The sequence below is a fragment of the Atta cephalotes genome (assembly GCF_000143395.1).
Source record: "Atta cephalotes unplaced genomic scaffold scaffold00027, whole genome shotgun sequence".
Lineage (NCBI taxonomy): Eukaryota > Metazoa > Arthropoda > Insecta > Hymenoptera > Formicidae > Atta > Atta cephalotes.
This window is the reverse complement of record NW_012130091.1, coordinates 713398-735151: the sequence shown is the minus strand read 5'-3', so window position 1 is coordinate 735151 and position 21754 is coordinate 713398. Positions and strand designations below refer to the sequence as shown.

At 29.1% G+C, this 21754-nt stretch overlaps 1 protein-coding gene across 1 annotated transcript in view; it reads right to left on the bottom strand.

Annotated features, from left to right (window-relative positions):
- LOC105620475 (glycerol kinase) overlaps nucleotides 1-21449 on the bottom strand; it is a 35878-nt gene extending 14429 nt beyond the window's left edge. Inside the window, exon 1 of the mRNA XM_012201963.1 lies at nucleotides 21251-21449. Coding sequence (XP_012057353.1) covers nucleotides 21251-21449 — 199 coding nt within the window. The remainder of the gene's footprint in view (nucleotides 1-21250) is intronic.
- Nucleotides 21450-21754: the final 305 nt, after the last annotated feature.

Genomic DNA, 21754 nt, shown 5'->3' with positions numbered 1-21754 from the left:
ACTATAATATTTTGGTGTTTTATATGTGCATCGAGCTTCAAAATATCAGGTGTATATTTATTTATAAGAAATATTGTTTTAAACATAAAAAATTGGGTATTTTGTAAAAAATACCCAATTAAATAAAATTATTTTTTAATAGGCAGACGCCTATTAAATTATTACGAATTTGGACTAAAATTAATGATATATTTCTTATTATTTTGTCATAAGAAACAAATCATGAAAAATTTTAAGAAAAATCGGCAAGTGATATTTTTTGTGAACTATATAATATTGCGGTTTTTTGTCAATTCCATATCCAATTATTCAGTTAGATCCCAAGACGTGAAAACACTTACGGCGTCAACGATAACCAAACATCAAATCAAGATTCACAGCCTAAATATCGAATTGTATAAAAATTTGTATTAATTTGTATTAATTAATACATAAATATATTAAATTGAAATTAAAAACATATTTAACTTTAATAAACATTTATTTCGTTTAGAAAAATGTTTTATTTTATTTAGTAAATTATTTGAATAAACAAAAATACAATTATTTTTAAGATAAGAAATAAACGTTATATTAAAATCAAATGTAATAAATCACAAATGTTTATTAAATATTATAAAAACTGAATTTATTATTGTTAGGAAATATTACATTATTTGTTTATTTATACATTTATATTATATTTAAAAATATTTTTAGATTAAATAAATATATTCAGTATTATATATATTATTATAATACATAAATATATTACCCATGTGAAGTTGGCCCCCCAACTTTTGAGAAAATTAATTTTCAATAGCTCACTCGTCGTTTACACATTTATGCACACTTTGAATTTTCGTTTGCACTACTTCAAATAAGAAAGTTATTAAAAAAACAATTTGGGGGGGCTAACTTCACACTAGTCTCCCAACTTCGAGCAAACTGATTCGAAAAGATCTTAATCGATAGATTAATTTTCATTTGTACATTCCGAATCAAGTCGATTTTTCGCCCCTACTATGCTCAAAATGGCATGAATTGATAGGATTTCGTTCGCACATTCCGAAACAAGTCGATTTTTCGTTTGCACTCTCTGATTAAAAAGTTATTTAAAAAATAAGTGTACAAATAAGGGGGGACAAACCAACTTCATATCACAGAAATTACGTTTTTAACTTAAATTTAACAGAAACGGATTCGAAACATAGTACCAATCAATAGATTTTCTTTTGCACATTCTAAAACAAATCGATTTTTCATTTGCACACATTTAGTTAAAACGTTAACAGATATTAACAAATAATTGTCAGGTGCTGTATTGAAAATTTACGTGACAAAAATTACGTTTTCGGCTAAATTTTTGTTAAGAATATGTGGTCCATTGAAATAGTGAAAGTTATTGAAATCGCTCAATATAATCGGGACGTTTGTAATACTCGCATATTTCTTCAATGAAAATTTAAAATCTATTTAAAAGAAAGTTTTCAAAGAAACTAATTATTAAATTACAAATACATTTAATAAATAATTACAGTGTATAAAAGAAACCACTAAACAGAAGAAAAAATTTTTTAAAAACGTATAATATTATACATAGAAAAACCGTTAGTTATTAATATTAATATCAATTGCAGATTAAAATACAAAACTATAAATATCTTCTTCAGAACTGTTGTAAGTCAAAAATTGTCATCGTTATGTTAGAATATATAAAATTGCTAATTAATGTTTATTTTCTACAAATGCAATTTTTTTTATAAAAAATTTTTTTGTACGAATATTTTTTGTTCTTACTGTATATACATCGTATACATAACACACAAAGAAGCGTAAATCCGACTGTGCAACCTCCACACAATATGCGACAAGTGCTGCGATAAAATCAAGCGAATGTTGTTTTACTCAAAGTCGTTGCTTCAAACACGAAGGATACAAATTATAGTTAAGATCATAGTTCTCAACGATTCTAACTGATATATATCAAGTTGAATGATAATATGTCATCATTTAATTTTTAATGTTTCATTTAAGCGAAATTTAATGAAAAATTTCTTTATCAAAAAAATAATAGACGCACAAATAGACTTCAAGAGAAATTTTTCTATTAATTTAAAAAAATATATCTCACTATACCGTTCGTCTTCTATGAGCAAAGTTAGAAAGGCACTTTTCGTTTCAGGCAATTAATTCTTAACCGTGAGTTGTAAAACTAGGCATCAATATCGAATAATTCGACGAAAAAAGTCATACAACACCCGCACACAAAAAGTACAAATTAAAAATAAAAATGCCTTCTTTTAAAATTGTTTTATGTGCAATTTTAAATTTACGATGGAATTTTGTTCATAAAAAGTGTTCAGATTTGTCGGATATCCATTTGTATTCATGTAGATCCATAGAAAATCAGTCAGATTGTTATCTAAAATCGCGACTTCAAGCTTTTAAATGTTTTTAGAATTATGACATTATAATTATTTTTTATTATATGATAATACACTCTCTTGAAAAATTGCCTTTTGGAGGGCAGAATAAGGTTACTTTAATTTTTTAACGTAATGCGTATTTTTGTAAATTGGAAGTTAATATACTATATAATTACTACAAGAAGTAAAAATAATTTATTATCAATAATTACGATGTCCTAATGCCAAAGAATCTATTATTTTATTTCTGCACTAGAATTTTTTTTTCACTTCGGCCAAATATATACCTATTTCACTTCAAGGTCTCTACTCTATAATACTCTCAATGACAAACGATAATGATATCGTTACATAATTGTTATGCAGGTTTTGAACATAACAAAAAAGCTGTGTAATGATACTATAACAATATCGTTATTATTGTTAAAAGGTACTAGAAGTTAGAAGGGCCTAACTTCTGAAAGTGTATACAATAATAATAATAATAATAATAATAATAATAATAATAACTTCATTGAATGCAACTATTAACATTAAATACAAAATAAACAAAAAGAAACAATAAGTGATATTGAGTATCAGCAACACAATAGATGGGATGACAACTAAGCAGCTAATTTGAAGTCCTGAAAATCAGAGTTAATTTTAGATTTTAATAATTCTGAACAAGCAAATTCAAAACAATTAGTATTGCAAATACATGAAATACAGTCTAATACAAATAATACAATTAGCTTCACCAATATACAAAGTGCATAAGAGAGAACAGGATTCTCATTGTCAGTAAAGAAAGGCAAGATGTGAATATAATAACATGCGCAATTCATTTAAAAAAAATAGATGAAATGTATAAACATTTACTTTCAATCACGATTTAAGGAACGTATCGGATTATTTCTGAACAAAATGTAGAAAACACAGAAAGAGAGGGTAAGGCAGATGACAGAATATTATAAAATTTCATTCAATTGCAGTGTAAGAAAAGGCACTCTAAAATTTAGATGTGTGATGGGTAGGACATATATATATAGTTCAGCTATAAAAAATATGTATAGTTCAGCTATAAAAAACAGACCTAAAGATTCTAAAATGCGAGCTTTTCGAATACGTTTGATATAAGTATGCGCAAATTCATGCGCTAAAGCATAACATCGTGTATAAAACTGTAGCGTAAAAGTATTAAGAAGTCTCTTTATTTAAAAACTAACATCTCTCTCTTCTCTTTTAAACTAATGTCTTCGGAGAGATACATCATAGTTTAAAGATTTCTTTGATAATGTTTACATAATAAGGAAGGTATTTCATAGTCGATTCTTTAAGCTCATCTTAAGTACAATTTTAAAATGTCTTAAACTAATCTTAGAGCCGTATTAATCTTAAGGTATTACTTAAGAGTCTAAGGAGGTTCGATTATTAGTCGAAAGTAATTTAGAGATTTAATTTTTTTATATGATGTAGATAAATACTGTACACAAATAATCCCACAATTTGAGTAATATTGACCGTGTAGTTTTCTTATAATGTTATTTTGAAATTAATCATTTTAAATATATCGCCTTATAGAAGGCAGTTGTTCCGAAGTAGATAATAACCAATTTAATATATACATTCAGCCAACTTAAAACTTTGAAAAACTAGGATTTGGCAGATGAAATACCAACAATCGTGTACAAAAAAAAATCGAACTTTATCGTATGAATTTAAAGCGTTATTGTCGCAAAGTTTATTTTTACTTCACGGATCGCATTAGTTATATTTTATAGTAACAGACTTAACAACGCCGCAGTGCACAGTTAATATGAAGTCAACTTCATATAATCCAGAATCCATAACTCATTGCCCATCATATCGCGAAGTGCAACGTTGTCAAATATACACTCGACCTCGACTGAGTCGTTGACAATCTCATACATTTAATATTCTACACAATAATAATTTACTAAGAATATAGCACATAAATAGTATCCGCAATTCATTACACTAACATTGCAGATGATACGGAATCGCTACAATGATAATTTATTTCAGTCGCATTTTTTGTCGACCAAATAGTCGAACCTCCTTAAAAATGGACACCAGAGAAAAAAATCTTTTTTTTATTTTAAAGAACTGAAAGAACAGCTCTTGAAAAGTATATTTCTAAAATTTTAAGAGTCGGTAGGAGCCATCTCATTTATATAAGCCATCTCATTTATATCTCTTTATGCAGTTACATAAGACATTGCATTCTATAAGATTTTATCATAAATTGTCTCGTAAAAGAAATATTTAAAACTATGAAGCCTATTAAAGAACTAAATTTTGCAATTTCATTCTTAAAAACATTTTAATAAATAAAATACGTAATATGCTCTTTATTTATGATATAGATATTTATCTTTATGCTTCTATTTTATCTCCAAGAAGAATAATATTACATCATAAGATCTTATGATTTCTTTTTTTATGAAGCTACGAAGGACGCGTACAGAGCCAAATTTTACAAATTGATTTTTGAAAATTTTTTAATAATAAAATTATGTACATCTTAATTACATTGTTGTACACATCGGAGATATCAGAATAAATTTTTATTTTCCCTTTTTTCCAAAAAAAATCGCTCTGTACGAGCCTTCAAGAGCTTTTTCTGATTACAAATATCGCTATTCATCCAATATTTTAGCCATAATTTCAACATAAAGAAATTCAAAATCAAATAACAAAAAATACAGGTCTCTTAGTTTTTTAAAAAAATAAATCGAAGATGTGAAGGGCACATAAGAGTCAAAACGTAATTAAGCTTATATAAAAAAATCTATAATATAATATAATAATTATATAAAAAATTCTATAAAAAACGCATTACATGTTTCGATTTCCTCATTGAGCCATCTTCAAATACTAGTTATCACAATGTGCAGTCAATAGATTACATTAGATAAGAATTAATATATGACGATGATATAGATGATATTCGATGATATAGACGATAAGACAATGATATAGACGATATTCAAGGTTATTGACCACGAACATTCCACAAAGAACAGAGAAGACTACTCGCATACGATTTACAGGCCGAATGTTTGAAATTTCTCTTTGTTCTAGAGAAGAAAATGATGTTAAAAATATTTAACGTGAACAATAATTTCATCCACGTGAAACACTCACCTGTCAGTCGTCAACTTATTACTTATATTCTTAACTTTGTCAGAAAAATTAGAACATCGATAATGATATGAGAAAATTAATTCCAGTCAGAAAGCTTTCGTAAATTATCACACATTACACATTATCAAATTACACATCAAAAATAAATTATATGTGTATCAATAAATAAAATTTGAACTATGTAACCAATATGACAGTCAGATACTTTCTGAGGGGAAATCAGATAATTAACAATGACTAAGATAAAAATAATGTCAAATTTTGTTTATAATAGATGTATAGGCTTTTTTTAGATTCTTTGTGTCGATTTGTTTTTTTAAGACTGTTATTTTGCTTTTTAATATTTATCATCTCAGATATTAAATGCTTATAATAACATGGTTCTTCGTTTAAAATTTGGATATTGTTCCAATCAAAATCGTGGTTTAATTACAATCTATGATCGATAATTACAGAACGAGCAGATAGATTCCATCGAATATGGTTGCAATGTTCAGCAATCTTAGTTTTGAATTGTCTGCCTATCTGCCCAACATAGGATGCATCACAATTGTTGCACTTGATTTTATAAACAACATTTATTTGTATTTAGGCGTGGACGTGGATCTTTTTGTACTTTTATATATTGATTTAGTTTGTTAGAACTATAAAATGAGACTTTGACATCTTTCAGAGTTGTTAAAATTTTTCAGTCACTTTTAGAATGAATGAAACTGTGAGCCAAAATGCATTATTTCTTTCATCGCTTTTTTTATTCGTGTCGCTCTGTGACGACGCTTTCTCTCTCTCTGAATGCTCATAATTCTGTTTCTAATTGTGTCAAATATAAATTTAAGAGAATAGTCGTTGTTCAACATCGCATTAATGGTAAATATTAAATTATCATAATGATATTGGTCAGATAATAATAAGGTTCTATTTACTAAATTGAAAATAATGCTTTTCGTTTGAGAGATAGGATTTGAACAAAAATTTACGAATCTACCTGAAAAGGTTTTTGATATCAATTAAAGACTAATCAATGATTCTCAATCCTCATTTTTACGTTCAAAAAATGTAATGAATCCTCTCCAATTTCTAAAGTAAATTGAAGACGGAGATGAACCGAGCACTCAAGGAAAGAATCAATTTTTTGAGATATGAGTATTATCGTCAACATACCAATAATAAAATGGAACTTGAATGAAGGATATCATAGCTATTCTTCCTAATTTTTGCATCATTAAATCAGTGATGGGTGAGCCCAATGGTGTGCCGAAATTTTATATATGTTGTTAAATATGAAATAAGTAGAATCCAAAACAAACTTGAAACAATATCGTCTATATCATCATGTTAATTCTAATATAATTCTAATTCTTATCTAATGTAATATGTTGACTGCACATTGGTAACTAGTATCTGAAGATGACTCAATGAGGAAGCTGAAACAGGTAATGTGTTTTTAATAAAATTTTTTATACAATTATTATATTAATTATATTATAAATTTTTTATATAATCTTAATTACATTTTGACTCTTATATGCCCTTCACATCTTCGATTTATAAAGAAATTCATCTTCAAGAGGACTCCATAGTCTCTCGTGTTAACCTTTAAGTTGATTTGAACAAAATTAATAAAGTTATCGAAGTTATATCTGAGTTGTTTGAATGCACCATCTGAGCCTACCTACTCAATAGGTGAAATCAATTATTCATGATCGCACAAACTTGAGATGATATGATTTTATCTGCGCCGATCTATAAGATCTATACTCTCTCTGATACCATCTCTTGTTTGTGTGTTCAAATTGATTTCGGGAGATGTTCACTAATGGAAACTGTACATCAGAGAAACAATATTACAGTTCGCTAAAATCACAATCGCTAAGTATTCACGAAATAGACAATTGAAGATAGAAGGAAAAAAGTTACAGAAACAGTAATAAAGGAGCGAATCGAAGAGAAAGATGGCATTCTATAAATCTACAAACTACCGAACAAGATCACAATACTATACAAATACATCTGGAAATACGCTAGCTAAAAAGTTGAGATTTAAAAGTTGTAATTTTTAATTTTTTAACAGTTTTCACGACCATTAGTGAATATGTAAAATGTAAAACGTGCAATAGTAATATCAAACTTTAAATTGGCAGTGAACATGGTTTTGAATTCAAAATTATATTATAATGTTTCTGTATGGAAAAAATAATTATTGTCCACTGCGTGCATAAATACGTAGGTGCGCGTATGTATGCATGATATCCAACGCATAAATCAATTTGTATTTGTAACGAGAATTCTTGGAATTGGATTGTAAGGTGCAAAAAAAATTTTGCGTTCTAGTGAATTTACCTCGATCAATTTTTCAGACATTTTACGATATCTAATATTACTACATCCGTGATGCCGCAAAAATAGAGATGTAAAATTACTGTCAAATTCAATTTGACAATTATTTACGATAAAATTACGGTAAAATGATAATTTATTAGTAGTTTTGTTAAAATTTGTCTTTATAAGTTTTATGTATAAATAGATTTTATTTATTTATATTTTTCACACTAATGCATAATATAAAACAATATTCTTCTAATATTCTCATCGAGAAATTGCTGATAAAATAATAATAGGACTTCACTAAATTTAAAATAATCGATATTAAAATCCGTTTTCAATATATAATTCCCTAGATTGACAGTGATTAAAAAATATAAAGCAATGCAGATTAAAAATTCCAATTGTTTTTACATAATTCATTGTTTTATATTTTAAAATCTAGCTTTTTATTGAATTACTTAAAATTATTTTATATTTCTATTTAGATATTCCAGCAGTAGTGCAATTATAAAAAGATTATTTTATTTTTGATGTATAGGATGTCCCGTAATTCCGACAACGCTTGTTGGGCAGGTAGAGCGGACTAAACTAATTATTATAGATAAGTCCTCTACGATTTTTTGCAATTTTCACAATAGTTAACAAGATATTAATTAGTAAAAATTGCCAAATATTGATATTCAACAATTTTTTTCTCAAATACTATCAACTTTACAGAAAAACAGCACGAGACAAAAATTGTTTATTTTCTTCTCATGGAACTCTAAGAATTTTTTCAGAATTTTTTATCAACTTTTTAGTGCATTTTACCAACATGAGAAAATAAGGTATTAAAAAATTCTAAAAAAAATTCTGAAAAATTTCTCAGAACTTTATGAAAAGAAAATCAACAATTTTTGTCTCTCGCTGTTTTTCTGTAAAATTGATAATATTTGAGTAAAAAATTATTGAAAATCAATATTCAGCGATTTTTAATAAATAATATCAATAATCTTGTTAACTATTGCGAATTGCAAAATGGAGAGGACTTTTTGATTTAATTTAGTTCGTTCTACTTGCCGACGAGCATTGTCGGATGAATTACGAAACACCCTATATAATCGTGTTTTCGTTTTTATTCTAATAAAAAAAATGTCTTTAACAGTCTCAATATTTTACAGTCTCGTTAAAATAGCAAGCAAATAAATGATAGTTTTATAAGTTTAATTGTAAAGTAAAAAATATAAAAATTGTACGAATAAAAAAAATCAAAATATGTACAAAATAGTTTAAGATTATTGTATTTGTTATATTTTTTGGAATCTTAATAAAAAAAAACTTATTTGAAGTTCCTTTAGTTTAGACTATGTATCTAGTTCTTTAATTATTAGGTGTACAACTTTGTTTCCACCGTTTTCCTATAGATGGTTTTAGTGATAAGTGGTGATCGAAATAAATGGATCATAGACGTTATACAATAAACTTGGGCATCTATCAACATAACCCCATAGAAACATTAGTCGATTTGTGTCTGCATCATAAAGTTATTCTCGATTGAAAATGTCAGTTTACGAGCCAAATTCTCGTCATTTGCGGGAGGTTTTAATTTTTTGCTTCAATGTGAAGAAATCTGCGGCTGAGGCTCATCGAATGCTCTCAAATACTTGCCGCTATTAGTGAAAGAACGTGTCGTGAGTGGTTTCAACGCTTCAAGAACGGTGATTTTGACGTCCAAGGTCATGCTCTGTATTTGGTGGGACCAGCTCGGCGTAGTGTATTATGAACTGTTAAAATCGACTGAAACAATCACAGGCGATCGGTATCGAACGCAATTGATGCGTTTGAGCCGAGCATTGAAAGACAAACGGCCGCAATACAACGAGAGACACAATAAAGTGATTTTGCAGCATGACAATGCTCGATCCCATGTTGCGAAAGTGGTCAAGACATACTTGGAAACGTTGAAATAGGAAGTCCTACCCCATCCGCCGTATTCTCCAGACGTTGCTCCCTCTGACTATCACTTGTTTCGATCAATGGCACACGGCCTGGCTGACCAGCACTTCCGGTCTTATGAAGAAGTAAAAAATTGGATCGATTCGTGGATAACCTCAAAAGATGACTAGTTTTTTCGACGCGGGATTCGTACGCTACCCGAAAGATAGGAGAAAGTGGCCAGCGATGGACAATACTTTGAATCATAAATGTATAACCAGTTTTTTACAATAAAGCCTCGAATTTCGGAAAAAAAACGGCGGAAGCAAAGTTATACACCTAATATATATTTATAATATTTATTATTGGTATCTGAATACTGATAGTGTCTCGGCGCTAAGCTATGGCTTCCTTTACGCGAACCGACGTACAATATACATTACGCACAACAATTAGGAGATCACTTTAAAACAAATTTTGTTGATATTTAAGAAACAATATCTCTGCTTCCAGAGATCGCAGTCGTTCCATCGAATGATTTTTTCACACATTTTGAAAAAAAGATCATTTGATGGGACAGCAAATATCATATGAACTGTTTCAAAGTAGAAGTTTCACTTTTTAAAACGCACCCAGAAAAATCGTCCTGCGATTTCTGGCGATTTCTTAAATCGATAAAATTTTTTTTTTAACAGATTTTTAAGTGATCCCCTAATTGTTGCGTAGTATATTATATTGTATGCCAATAATAAACAATGTAATATCAATATGAAAATGAGTTAAATAAAGCGTTTTGAATATAATAATTAAAAGCTATAAATACTTTTACATCAAATTATTTTATTTTTATAATTTTTTAACATTATCATTGTACCAACTTCCAAAAATTACTGACTAATTTATCGTAATTTATTAAATAAATCATCGTAAAATTTTATCATTTTCATTTTTACGCAAAAACAATATGTGATGTATCTTTGAAAAATAACATTAAAGAGAAAAAAGAATTAAGAGCAACAGCAATGGAAGGCAAATAAGTTGAGAAACTTATATTGTTTCAGGTGACGGAACCTGGATAAAAAGAGGTTTTAGTTCCTTACATGGTGTTTCATCAATCATTGACTATTATTCGAAAAAAATACTAACATTTCTATAAAATCATTGCACTAAAAAGGATGTGAAAGTATAGAAAGGGATAGAAGATTATGAAAATTGGTTGCATGCACATAAATGCGCAATAAATCGTGAAGGTGTTCGATAGGAAAAAAGTAGACGAAACTTGTGAAATTTAAAAAATCTATTGAATTGCATAACATGAAATATGTCAATTATATAAGTAATAGCGATAGCAAAATATAAAACTATCGTAAATTTGAAGCCTTACGACGACATCATATACAATTAGGAAAAAAAGAATGTATAAATTATGTTAGGAAAAAGATAGGTGCTTCAGAAATTGTAGGAAAGAAAAACACTTTGGTGAAAAAGCCTGTGCTAATTATGGATTTAATAAAGGAACGACAGATTTAATAAGTGCTCTACTGATAACAATTGAATTCACAACATCAGTCTGAAAGACGAAGATAGTTGGTATAAGTGGCAGCAGGCGAGGCAGCAAGATAAAAAAAAATAACTTCAAATATTCAAAGGAATTACATTCAAAAAATTGGGAGACTTAAAATCTATATACGATGATTCAAAACCAATTATTAAAAAGATACGTCGATTTTAATCAAAATACATAGACGATTATATAATGCTCATATTTGGAAAATTACCACAAAAATTTCATTTTGCGATACTATAACTATTAAACTTGTCGCTGTGACTAACGTATGTTATTACCTATATCTTCAACGATAGATTTTCGAGTTTACTAAAAATCATGGATACGTTAGATATCAATATTGAATCAAATTCAATCAAATATTGCAATAAATTGGATGAATAATAAATCGAGAAGGGTGAGGGTCGGTAAAGCACATCATGTTAAGCAACATAAATTTGTTAAGAAAAAAGAAGGAGCAATAAAGAAAGTCCTGTCTGCAGAAGACTTGTTATATATTCTAGAATAACAGATTAAGATATTAGGTATACAACTTTGCTTCCGCCGTTTTTTTCCGAAATTCAAGGCTTTATTGTAATAAACTGGTTATACATTTATGATTCAAAGTATTATCCATCGCTGGGTTATGTTGACAGATGCCCAAGTTTATTGTATGATGTTTATGATCTATTTATTTCGACCACTACTTACCGCTAAAGCCATCTATAAGAAAACGGCAGAAGCAAAGTTGTACACCTAATCATATGTATAACAAAATTGTATTTTATTCAAACTTAAAACGTATTTTTTTTTAAATCTTTTTTCAACCTGGTAATACGATTTCTCAAAAATTATTGAATCGATCGCTTTCAATTTTTAATAGTAATTTAAAAATGATAATTACAACATAATTTACAGGGTATTAAAGAGTCAACCGCAGTACTTGAAAATTGTTTTTTATATCTTAAAGATAATGTCATGTTTCGGCTGCCTGTTCGAGCCCTTTTCAGAAATTCAATAAATTTAATAATAATTACAGATGTGATTCCATCTTCTTAAAATAGAACTATGTCGGATAGACAAGCAGATAATTATCCTTGTTAAAAACAACTGAACATAGAAACTGAAACACCTCTGCTCGTTTTGTTAACTGATTATAGACTGAAGTACGTGTATAATCACGAACGTTAAAAAATTAGATGAAGAATCTTTTTATAGAAAACGCTTAATCTCTGAAATACTCAATATTAAAAAACAAATAAATGGTCCCAAAACAAACAGAGGATCTTCATAAAGCGTATATATAGATTATTTAACTCTGCAATCATTTATTCAGTTAGTGTTCATCCGTTATCGTGTTTCCTTAATTTATTATAAGTTATTTAATTTATTATAATTTATTTCGTCCTCTGAACCTGGCACTCAACTTTATCAAAAATAAAAATTAATATCGTAAGCCGTTTGTACTTCATTTATACTTGTTTGTACTTGTTTGTAACCAATCCATTTGTATTTCGTTTATACCTCAAACAATTAAACAAAAAGTGAAAAATAAAAAATGGCCAACGCGCAACTTTAAGATTTTTTAATTTCATTTGCCATTCGAAAGAGAATCGTTTGTACCCGTTTATACTTTGTTACTTCTACTTTGATTTGTACCTCAAAAGGTTCGAAGATACAGCGCGTTTCAGTTTTTGCGCGATCCCTATATAGCGAATTTAGCCAATTTTCAAGATATCGAAATGAGACCAACGGCATTCGAAAGAGAATCGTTTGTACCCGTTTGTATCTCTCTTACTTTCGTTTGTACCTCAAAGGATTTGGAGATACAGCATGTTTCAGTTTTTGTGCAATCCTTATATAGCGAACTTAGTCAATTTTCAAGATATCGAAATGAGACAAACGGCATTCGAAAGAGAATCATTTGTACCCGTTTGTACCTTCCCTATTTTCGTTTATACCTCAAAGGATTCGGAGATACTTAGCCAATTTTCAAGATATTGAAATGGGATCAATGATGAAAGGAGAGGTACAAACAAGTACAAACGATTCTCTTTCCGCCGGTTCCATTTTGATATTTTGAAAATTAGCTAAGTTCGCTATATAGGTCGCACAAAATCTGAAACCCGCTGTATTTCTGAACCCTTTGTATACGTTCGTTATTTCGACCGACTGATAATTGTCCATGATCGATAAGTTTTTACTAGAATAAAAATTGAAAACTCTGGTAATTATAATATTGAAAGAAAAAACTACATTAAATTTCCATTGTTAGCTTAACCAGATTCTCCACACGGTCTTCCAACCGTCATGTGAGCAACCTTTTTTATTTTAGAAACAGTTTATCAAAAAGCGTTCTACTTTAAAAAGATAAAATTACATCTTTAATTAAATTTATTGAATTTCTGAAGAGGACTCGAACAGGCAGCCGAAACATGTCATTATCTTTAGGATATATAAATAATTTTACGCAATAAGTATTGCTCTTTAATATTCTGTAAACTTATCATTGTAATTATTTTTGTAATTGTTATTATTTAGAGTTCTTTATTATTGTATTAATAATTTTAAAATGTATTTCTTTTTTTCAATATTTTAATCGTTTTCATTGCACTATTAAAAAACGGAAAAAATTTTCACTAAAATCGTAACCTTTAATTTTAGATGACTATTATTTTGTTAAAAATTATTATTTAAAAAACTACAATGATATAAGTTAGATATAAATAAAAAACTACAATTCAATAATAGCGACATTTAAGATCAAAGTGACACCAAATCATTTGTTTCAGATGTCTACAAATAGAAATTTTATGTCAACCGTGAAGGATGGATTTAAAAAAAAAAAGACTTAAATATAAATTAATAATATAGTTCACTTAGAATAAACCAATATAAATAAATAGAAAAATTATAAGCTAGTTAAAAATAAATTAAGAACATTTATATTATTAATAGATAATTCCGAAATAAATAACAAATGTTTTGACGTCGATCGGGTCATTCTCAATACTAAAACAAATTCAAAAAATTATAATATTACTAAGTTATCAGATTCTCGGTTCAAAATTACAATATTATGACGAATTCGATTGAAAGCACTAGTGCGCATTGATACATATTAAAGCTACTGATTTGAATATAAAAATGAATGCAAACACCAGGTATATAAATATGAAACCGGAATTTACCAATATGACCATAACTGTCAATGTAGTTGCCGTCAGCACCATTGATGCCATTTCCTTGTTTCTGACATCTGACAAAGATTTTCAATTCACAACAATATAAGTTTCATACAACAGTATAATTTGTAATAGCGTTGAACATGTCGAATTTTGGGCCTGGAAACTACGATTTGCGGACAGCATTGATTTTCTGTTACCATTTGAAGAAAACTACTGCAGAATCGCATCGAATGCTTGTCGAAGTTTACGGTGAGCATGCTCTTGGTAAATCACAGTGCTTTGAGTAGTTTAAAAAATTCAAAAGTGGCGATTTTGACGTGAGAAACGAAGAACGTGGAAAACCGAAAAAGTTTGAAGACAGCGAATTGCAAATATTGTTGGATGAGGATGACGTTCAAATTCAACAACAACTCGCGGATCAATTGAATGTGACACGACAAGCTGTCTCCATACGTTTGAAATCCATGGGAAAGATCCAGAAGATGGGAAAATGGGTTCCACGTGAACTGAATGAAAGACAGCAAGAAAATCGAAAAATCACTTGCGAAATGCTGCTCACTAGGTACAAAAGAAAATCGTTTCTCCATCGAATTATGACTGGTGATGAAAAGTGGATATATTTTGAGAATCCTAAGCGTAAAAGATCACTGGATAACTCCAGGTGAACCATCGACATCGACTGCAAGGCCAAATCGCTATGGACGGAAGACAATGCTCTGTGTTTGGTGGAATCAGAAAGATGTGGATCTATTATGAGCTGCTAAAACCTGGCGAAATCGTTAATACTGAACGCTATCGACAACAAATGATCAATTTGAATCAAGCTTTGTGTGAAAAACGACCGAAATATCAAAAAAGGCAACACAAAAAAGTGATTTTGCTTCATGATAATGCATCATCACACACAGCAAAACTAATCAAGGAAACGATTGAGGCATTTGGTTGAGAAATACTTTCGCATGCGGCTTACTCACCAGACTCGGCTCCGTCCGATTACCACTTATTTGCATCGATGGGACACGCACTTGCTCAGCAGCGCTTCACTTCTTACGAAGATGTACGAAAATGGCTAGATGACTGGTTTGGCTCAAAAGAGCAACAATTTTTTTGGCGTAGCATCCACAAATTGTCAAACAGGTGGAAAAAATGTATAGCTACCGATGGGTAATATTTCGAATAAAATATTTTTTATCATTTTCATGCAATAAATGTATTTTCTATAAAAAAATTCCGGTCATATTTACATACCTGGTATTTCGAATTATAAAATACATATTTTATTTAATAGTACAATAAAATGTATTGAGTGATATAAAATATATCACGATTTAATCGATTCCTATGTTTATTTATAAATATATATATTTACATTTTTATTTTGTGTGATGACTTTAATGTGCACATTGAGTGCGTCCAATCGAATTCGCTATTACATAAGTTATTTAGTAAAATTTGTAAAAATGTTGACATATTGGATGTTCCTATATTCCATCCTTTTTAAATATGTATGGTACATTGAAAATTTGTAATATAGATGTTGAAATCGCTTAATTATGTGAATTAATTAAGTAATTGATATGCTAGTAATAATCTCATTTTCTTCTTTGAAAAATTAATCTGTTCACCAAAAATTGTTTAACTGTTAGGATCAGATGAAAATAAATTGATGATATACTGATAGTTACAATTAATAAAATTTAAAATTAGAAATCAGAAGAAATGAAATTGAAATATGTGGTGTATAAAACGACCATTACACATTAGTTTTAGTTAAATAATAAATTCAATTACAATATTAAGTATGTATAGATCAAAATAAATTACATATTAAATTTCTCAATAGTTTTATCTGTACGATTATTATTTTATTTTCGATATGTGGATGACATTATCCTATCTGTTTCATCAGAGAGCATTAATGATATCTTGAGAATTTTTAAATTCATTACATCAGATTACAATTTACTATGGAGATTGGTACTGATGGGAGATTAAGTTTTTTGGATACTATGTTATTGGTTAAAAAAAACAAAGACTTGTTTTTGACGGATATCGCAAAACAACAGATTTTTTGCAGCAGATTTCTTAATTTGAATTCACCCGCTTTGTCACAAGAGAGATGTAATCTATGGGTTTGTAGACAAAATAATACATGTCATCCTCGTTTCCAGCAAAATAATTTAATTAATGTTATCAATATTTTCTTAAATAATGGATATCTACTAAAATTCATCTTTTCCTCAATTCAAAAAAGAATCAAATTTTATCGATAATAATAATAGAACTAGTAACTAAAAAAAAAGGAAAAGGAAAAGACTAGTTGAATTCATGATGCAATCAAAATGTTCACAAGAGCTCTTGTAATAATTGCGATGTTAGTTATGTGGATCAAAAAAAAGACAAGATGGCACATGTTTCTGATATTAATAAGAAATCAAAATCCCTATCGATGATTTTCCAATCATCACATTGACCATTGGTCACTTCTGTAAATCATTACTGTTTTAACGAATTACAGAATAGAGTATCAGAACTACAATTTTAACTAGGATAATGTTAAAATTTTAGATACTGAATCTTCTTATACAGAGATTAATATCGGAAATGATCCATATAAAAAGACAGAAACATGGGATAAATAAACAAATGATAAACAAATGATAAATGAATGATACGAAATCTCTATTATACTCTATGATACGAAACTGTAATATATTCTAATCTCATAATCCCTTTCTCCTTCCTAACATCTCCTTTTTCCCTTCCTCTTATTATCTTCTCAAAATATACTTGTCTTCTCTTTAACTAATATTGTCTGATACTGTCGAAATTACTTGTTCTTTACTTTAGTACTGCATTATGGCTTATATTTATTGTAATAACTACTGCGTTTTTCTTTTTAACTCACTTTTTAACACTCTTTTTAGTTCACAACAATTTGACTAAATAAGATATATTCTCATTGATCTCCTTATTGCAGATCTCTCATAATAATCTTATATCATATATATATATATATATATATATATGTTTGTAATTTAATATACACTAATTTATTTTGACATACTTAATAATAAAACTGTTAGTTTGGTCTACGTGAGATTACATAAATTGAGTTATTTTATTAAAGTTCAAAAGCATAAATTACATTCTTTTTTACATTCTAATGTAATATATAAAATTAATTGTTCGAATTGTAATGCTTCATACGTGACGTCTGTGAAGCTTGCCCCTCATTTTCAAAATTAAAAAAAAATAAGCAGAGTTCTGCTTGCCCTTCCAAGAATTCTAGAGTTCTCTTAATATTAGAAAGAGTTCCATCGATTAAAGCAGTGACAACATTATTTGAAATTTCGGGGAGGTTCACAATTCCGAAACATTGAAGGGTTATAACTTTTTTATCATTCATTGTAGCACTATGATCCATATATTATAGAACAATCGATAGAACTCTTTGGGGGGCAATCAAAACTCTAAAAAAAGTACCAGATTTCCGAAAAAATTTTTTCAAAAAAAAATTTTTTTTCATTTCTCTAAGTTTTTAATTTCTCTAAGTAAAAATTCGAAAATTTAAATTCCCAGAACTTTTCGGGGAGCTACCAGAATTCTCAATAAAATGCCGGATTTCCGAAAAAAAATTTTGATCCGCGTGAACTTAGAAAAATTCAAAAGTCGAAACTTTAAAGTTCCAGAACTTTTTAGATATTGGTTTCAGCCTATCGGTTATTGAGGATAATGGTTCTCTTCGGGGACTATCAGAACTTATAACAGTATAACTTATAACAAGCCGAAATAAAAAAAATTTTGTTATAAAAAAAATTTTTTTTTGAAAAAATTTTTTCGGAAATCCGATATTTTTTTGAGAGTTCTAATTGTCTCCCAAAGAGTTCTATCGATTGTTCTATATGGATCATAATTCTACATAATGAACGGTAAAAAAGTTATAGCCCTTCAATATTTCGGAATCATGAACTTGGTCCCTCCGAAATTTCAAATGGTATTTTCATCGCTTTAATCAATGAAACTCTTTTTAATATTAATAGAAAACTCTAGAATTCTTGGGGGGATAAGCAGAACTCTGCTTATTTTTTTTAAATTATGAAAATGAGGGGCCAGCTTCACAGACATTCATATGTGGGTTAAAAGAAGAGATTATTAAAAACTAGAGCATCAAAATATCACATCAACAGGTATACCAATCGGTTATTAAGGAACATAGACTGAAATATAATCATAATTTTGATTAGAACACTGTCAAAATTTTAGATAAAGAAAAGAATTATAATAAGCGTTTAATCTCAGAGTTCTACATTAAGAAACAAAAGAATGGTTTGAATTTTACAGTTACAAAAGGTTATTGAAATATTGGATTCTTTATATCATTTTAAGAAAAATGATTTTTTCAAGTTTTATAGTTAATGCGTAACATACTTTGTCAGTATAATTGTTTAACTTTCCGTCTAATTTTATTTATTGTATTATTTTTCCCCACTTAGTAATGACAATTTCGTTTTGATCTCTCTTTTGAAATGTCTTACTGTACACACGTTTCTAATTTATCTGACCATATGTAATGTAAGTTTATTCAGTTCTTTAATGAATTTTTTTTATATCAGTATTTTAAGTTTGTTTATTATATTTCATGTTATTATATATTGCAGATAATATTAATTGTTTGAGTATTCAATTAAATACGACAAACAACTTTTATATCTTATGAAATATTATAAGCGACTATTAAACGTTTTAACTTGTACAATTAAATGTTTCAAAAACTACATTGAAAATGACCAAATAATAAGGGTCGAAAAGGGTCTGTAATTATTTCATTTCTGAATATATGGTATTTTTACACATCAACAACCTGTGCTGGCTCACATTGGCTTTCTACCTTCCTTTTTATTTTTTATTCTTCGGAGCTTTTAATCAAGATTGAAATTTTATAATGTAGTGTAGAAGAAATATATATAATCTATTTAATAAAAATATAAAATTTCAAATGAAACATAGCTTCAAACAACGATATGACCAATATCAAATATGTTTCGCGCCTTTAAAAAGCGCCGGTAGAAAAATAGAAACGAAATGTGAAATCAAAACCATTCCTATGTGAAGTGAAGTTGCAACAATACTGCTGCAACATTACATGTTACAGCAATATTACAGAGATTTTGCAACAATATTGTTGCAAATTCCGTGCTGTATAGGAAAAAAAGTCCGATAGGTTTAACAAAATTGGGGATAACACAACATCCAAGCCTAAACAAGACACGTCCGTCTCAATTCACGCTCGTTGTGAATTAACTTCTAAGTATGAAAGTGTAAAGTGCAAGCACTAAGAATTTATCCATACTTTTATCGGACACTTTGAGGACATGACCAGATTCTGTTTTTCTAGGGACTCTACTGAGACGTTATCATAGTAATCAATGACGGATCTGTCGTATTATGTTAGTCACAATCCACAAGTTAAGTATACAGGTGAATAACTATACAGGTGAATGCAAAATGTTCCTAATTATTTTATTCGTACTTATTACGTTCATAATCTCAAATGTCAGCGTAAAAGTAAGAATGCGGATTTTTTATTTAATTCACACGAAATTGCAACATTAAAAATTCGAATCAAATTTCATGAACGTCAATAACAGCTACATCATTTTATCCTTATCTAGATTTGATTCTTATCAATCCGAAGAGACATCTAAAATCTAGAATGTCGTACAGCGCATCATCTACAGCACATGTCCGATTGACTTTATATTTTATAAATCGATACGCATTTCTTCGTGATCCAACACTCTAAAAAATATCGGTATGGATTCAACACCATGCGGTGTCTATCAGTATAGAATTCTCATCGTATTAGTGTCATGGGATTTCAATAAGTCATTACTAATAAATTTAAGAATAGGCTTGAAATATTTGTCGTACGAAAAATGTAATATTAGACTTAAGCTGTAAGAAATTATGAATCATAATCGATTATTCTTCAATCGACTGTGATTAGTTCATTTCTTATGAGATTTAAGACTTAAAGCTTATTTCATGGAAAGGAAGAAAATTAAAGACCTTGCTTGATTAATTTGCTTATGCATTATACCATATGTTATACAAAATACTCATACAAAATACTCATTGGATCTGAATATCTAGAAAATTTAAAGAAGTGCTATTGTCCTTAATATTAACATCATCATATGTTTGATATGATTTAAAATCCCTAATGTTTATATCATGATAGATTTTAAAATCCATGTTAAATCCTCATCATGTTGATGTTAATATTAAGTAATACGGAAAGTAATACGGAATATTATACATATAATCGATAAACACTGCATATGTAAAATCCACACCGATATTTTTAAGAGTGAATGAACATCGCCGATTGTCATTTCAAAATGACGAATTGTCATCGAAAATGACAATTTCGAGATTACTTTCGAAGAATGAGATTCTCAGCTGAGAGAGAGGGGAATAGGAAGAGGGAGAAGAGAGAGTAGGGGGGGAGAGAGAGCGAGCGAGAGAGAGAGAGAGAGAGAGAGAGAGAGAAAGAGAGGTTATACAATAGTTGATTTATTTTCGAGCTATAAAATAAAAGTAATATGATTTCGCATCGTCAATGTGGTATTTAAATCGAATACCTAAATGTTTATCAACACAAATTCAGTTTATCGCTCTCTGCGCACAATTATATATAATATAGTCACACTCACCTACATTCTTGTACGAATAGAATTTGAAGATACTCGTTCTCCGACCGGTCTCCGACTGTTCCATCTCTAACGACGTAACCGAATCCTCGAGAGAATCAAATTCTTCCAGCGTGCCCCGCTCGCTCGTGATTGTTGTATCTTCCTCTGTATCTTCGTTAGTATCCACTTCCGAATTTTTGTTTGTATCCTTCCGCTCCATGAATCACCGTGAACTCTTTTCTCTTTCGGGTATCAACGATAATGATAATGATAACTCGCAAGATGAGATATTCACCAATCAGTCTCTCTCTCTCTCTCTCTCTCTCTCTCTCGTCGTTATTATTGCCGTTGCAATAACTTTATGATTGAATGACGTTTTTAAGAACGATCTCGTTTCCTACAATCGTGAGAAAACAATGACTGTATATTCTTAACTAACTGTATATTCTCGAACATTACGTATACCTAAGCGCGCCATGCTTGTTTGCCGGAATGCACAGAAATTATCGGTAACTTGCCCAGGAT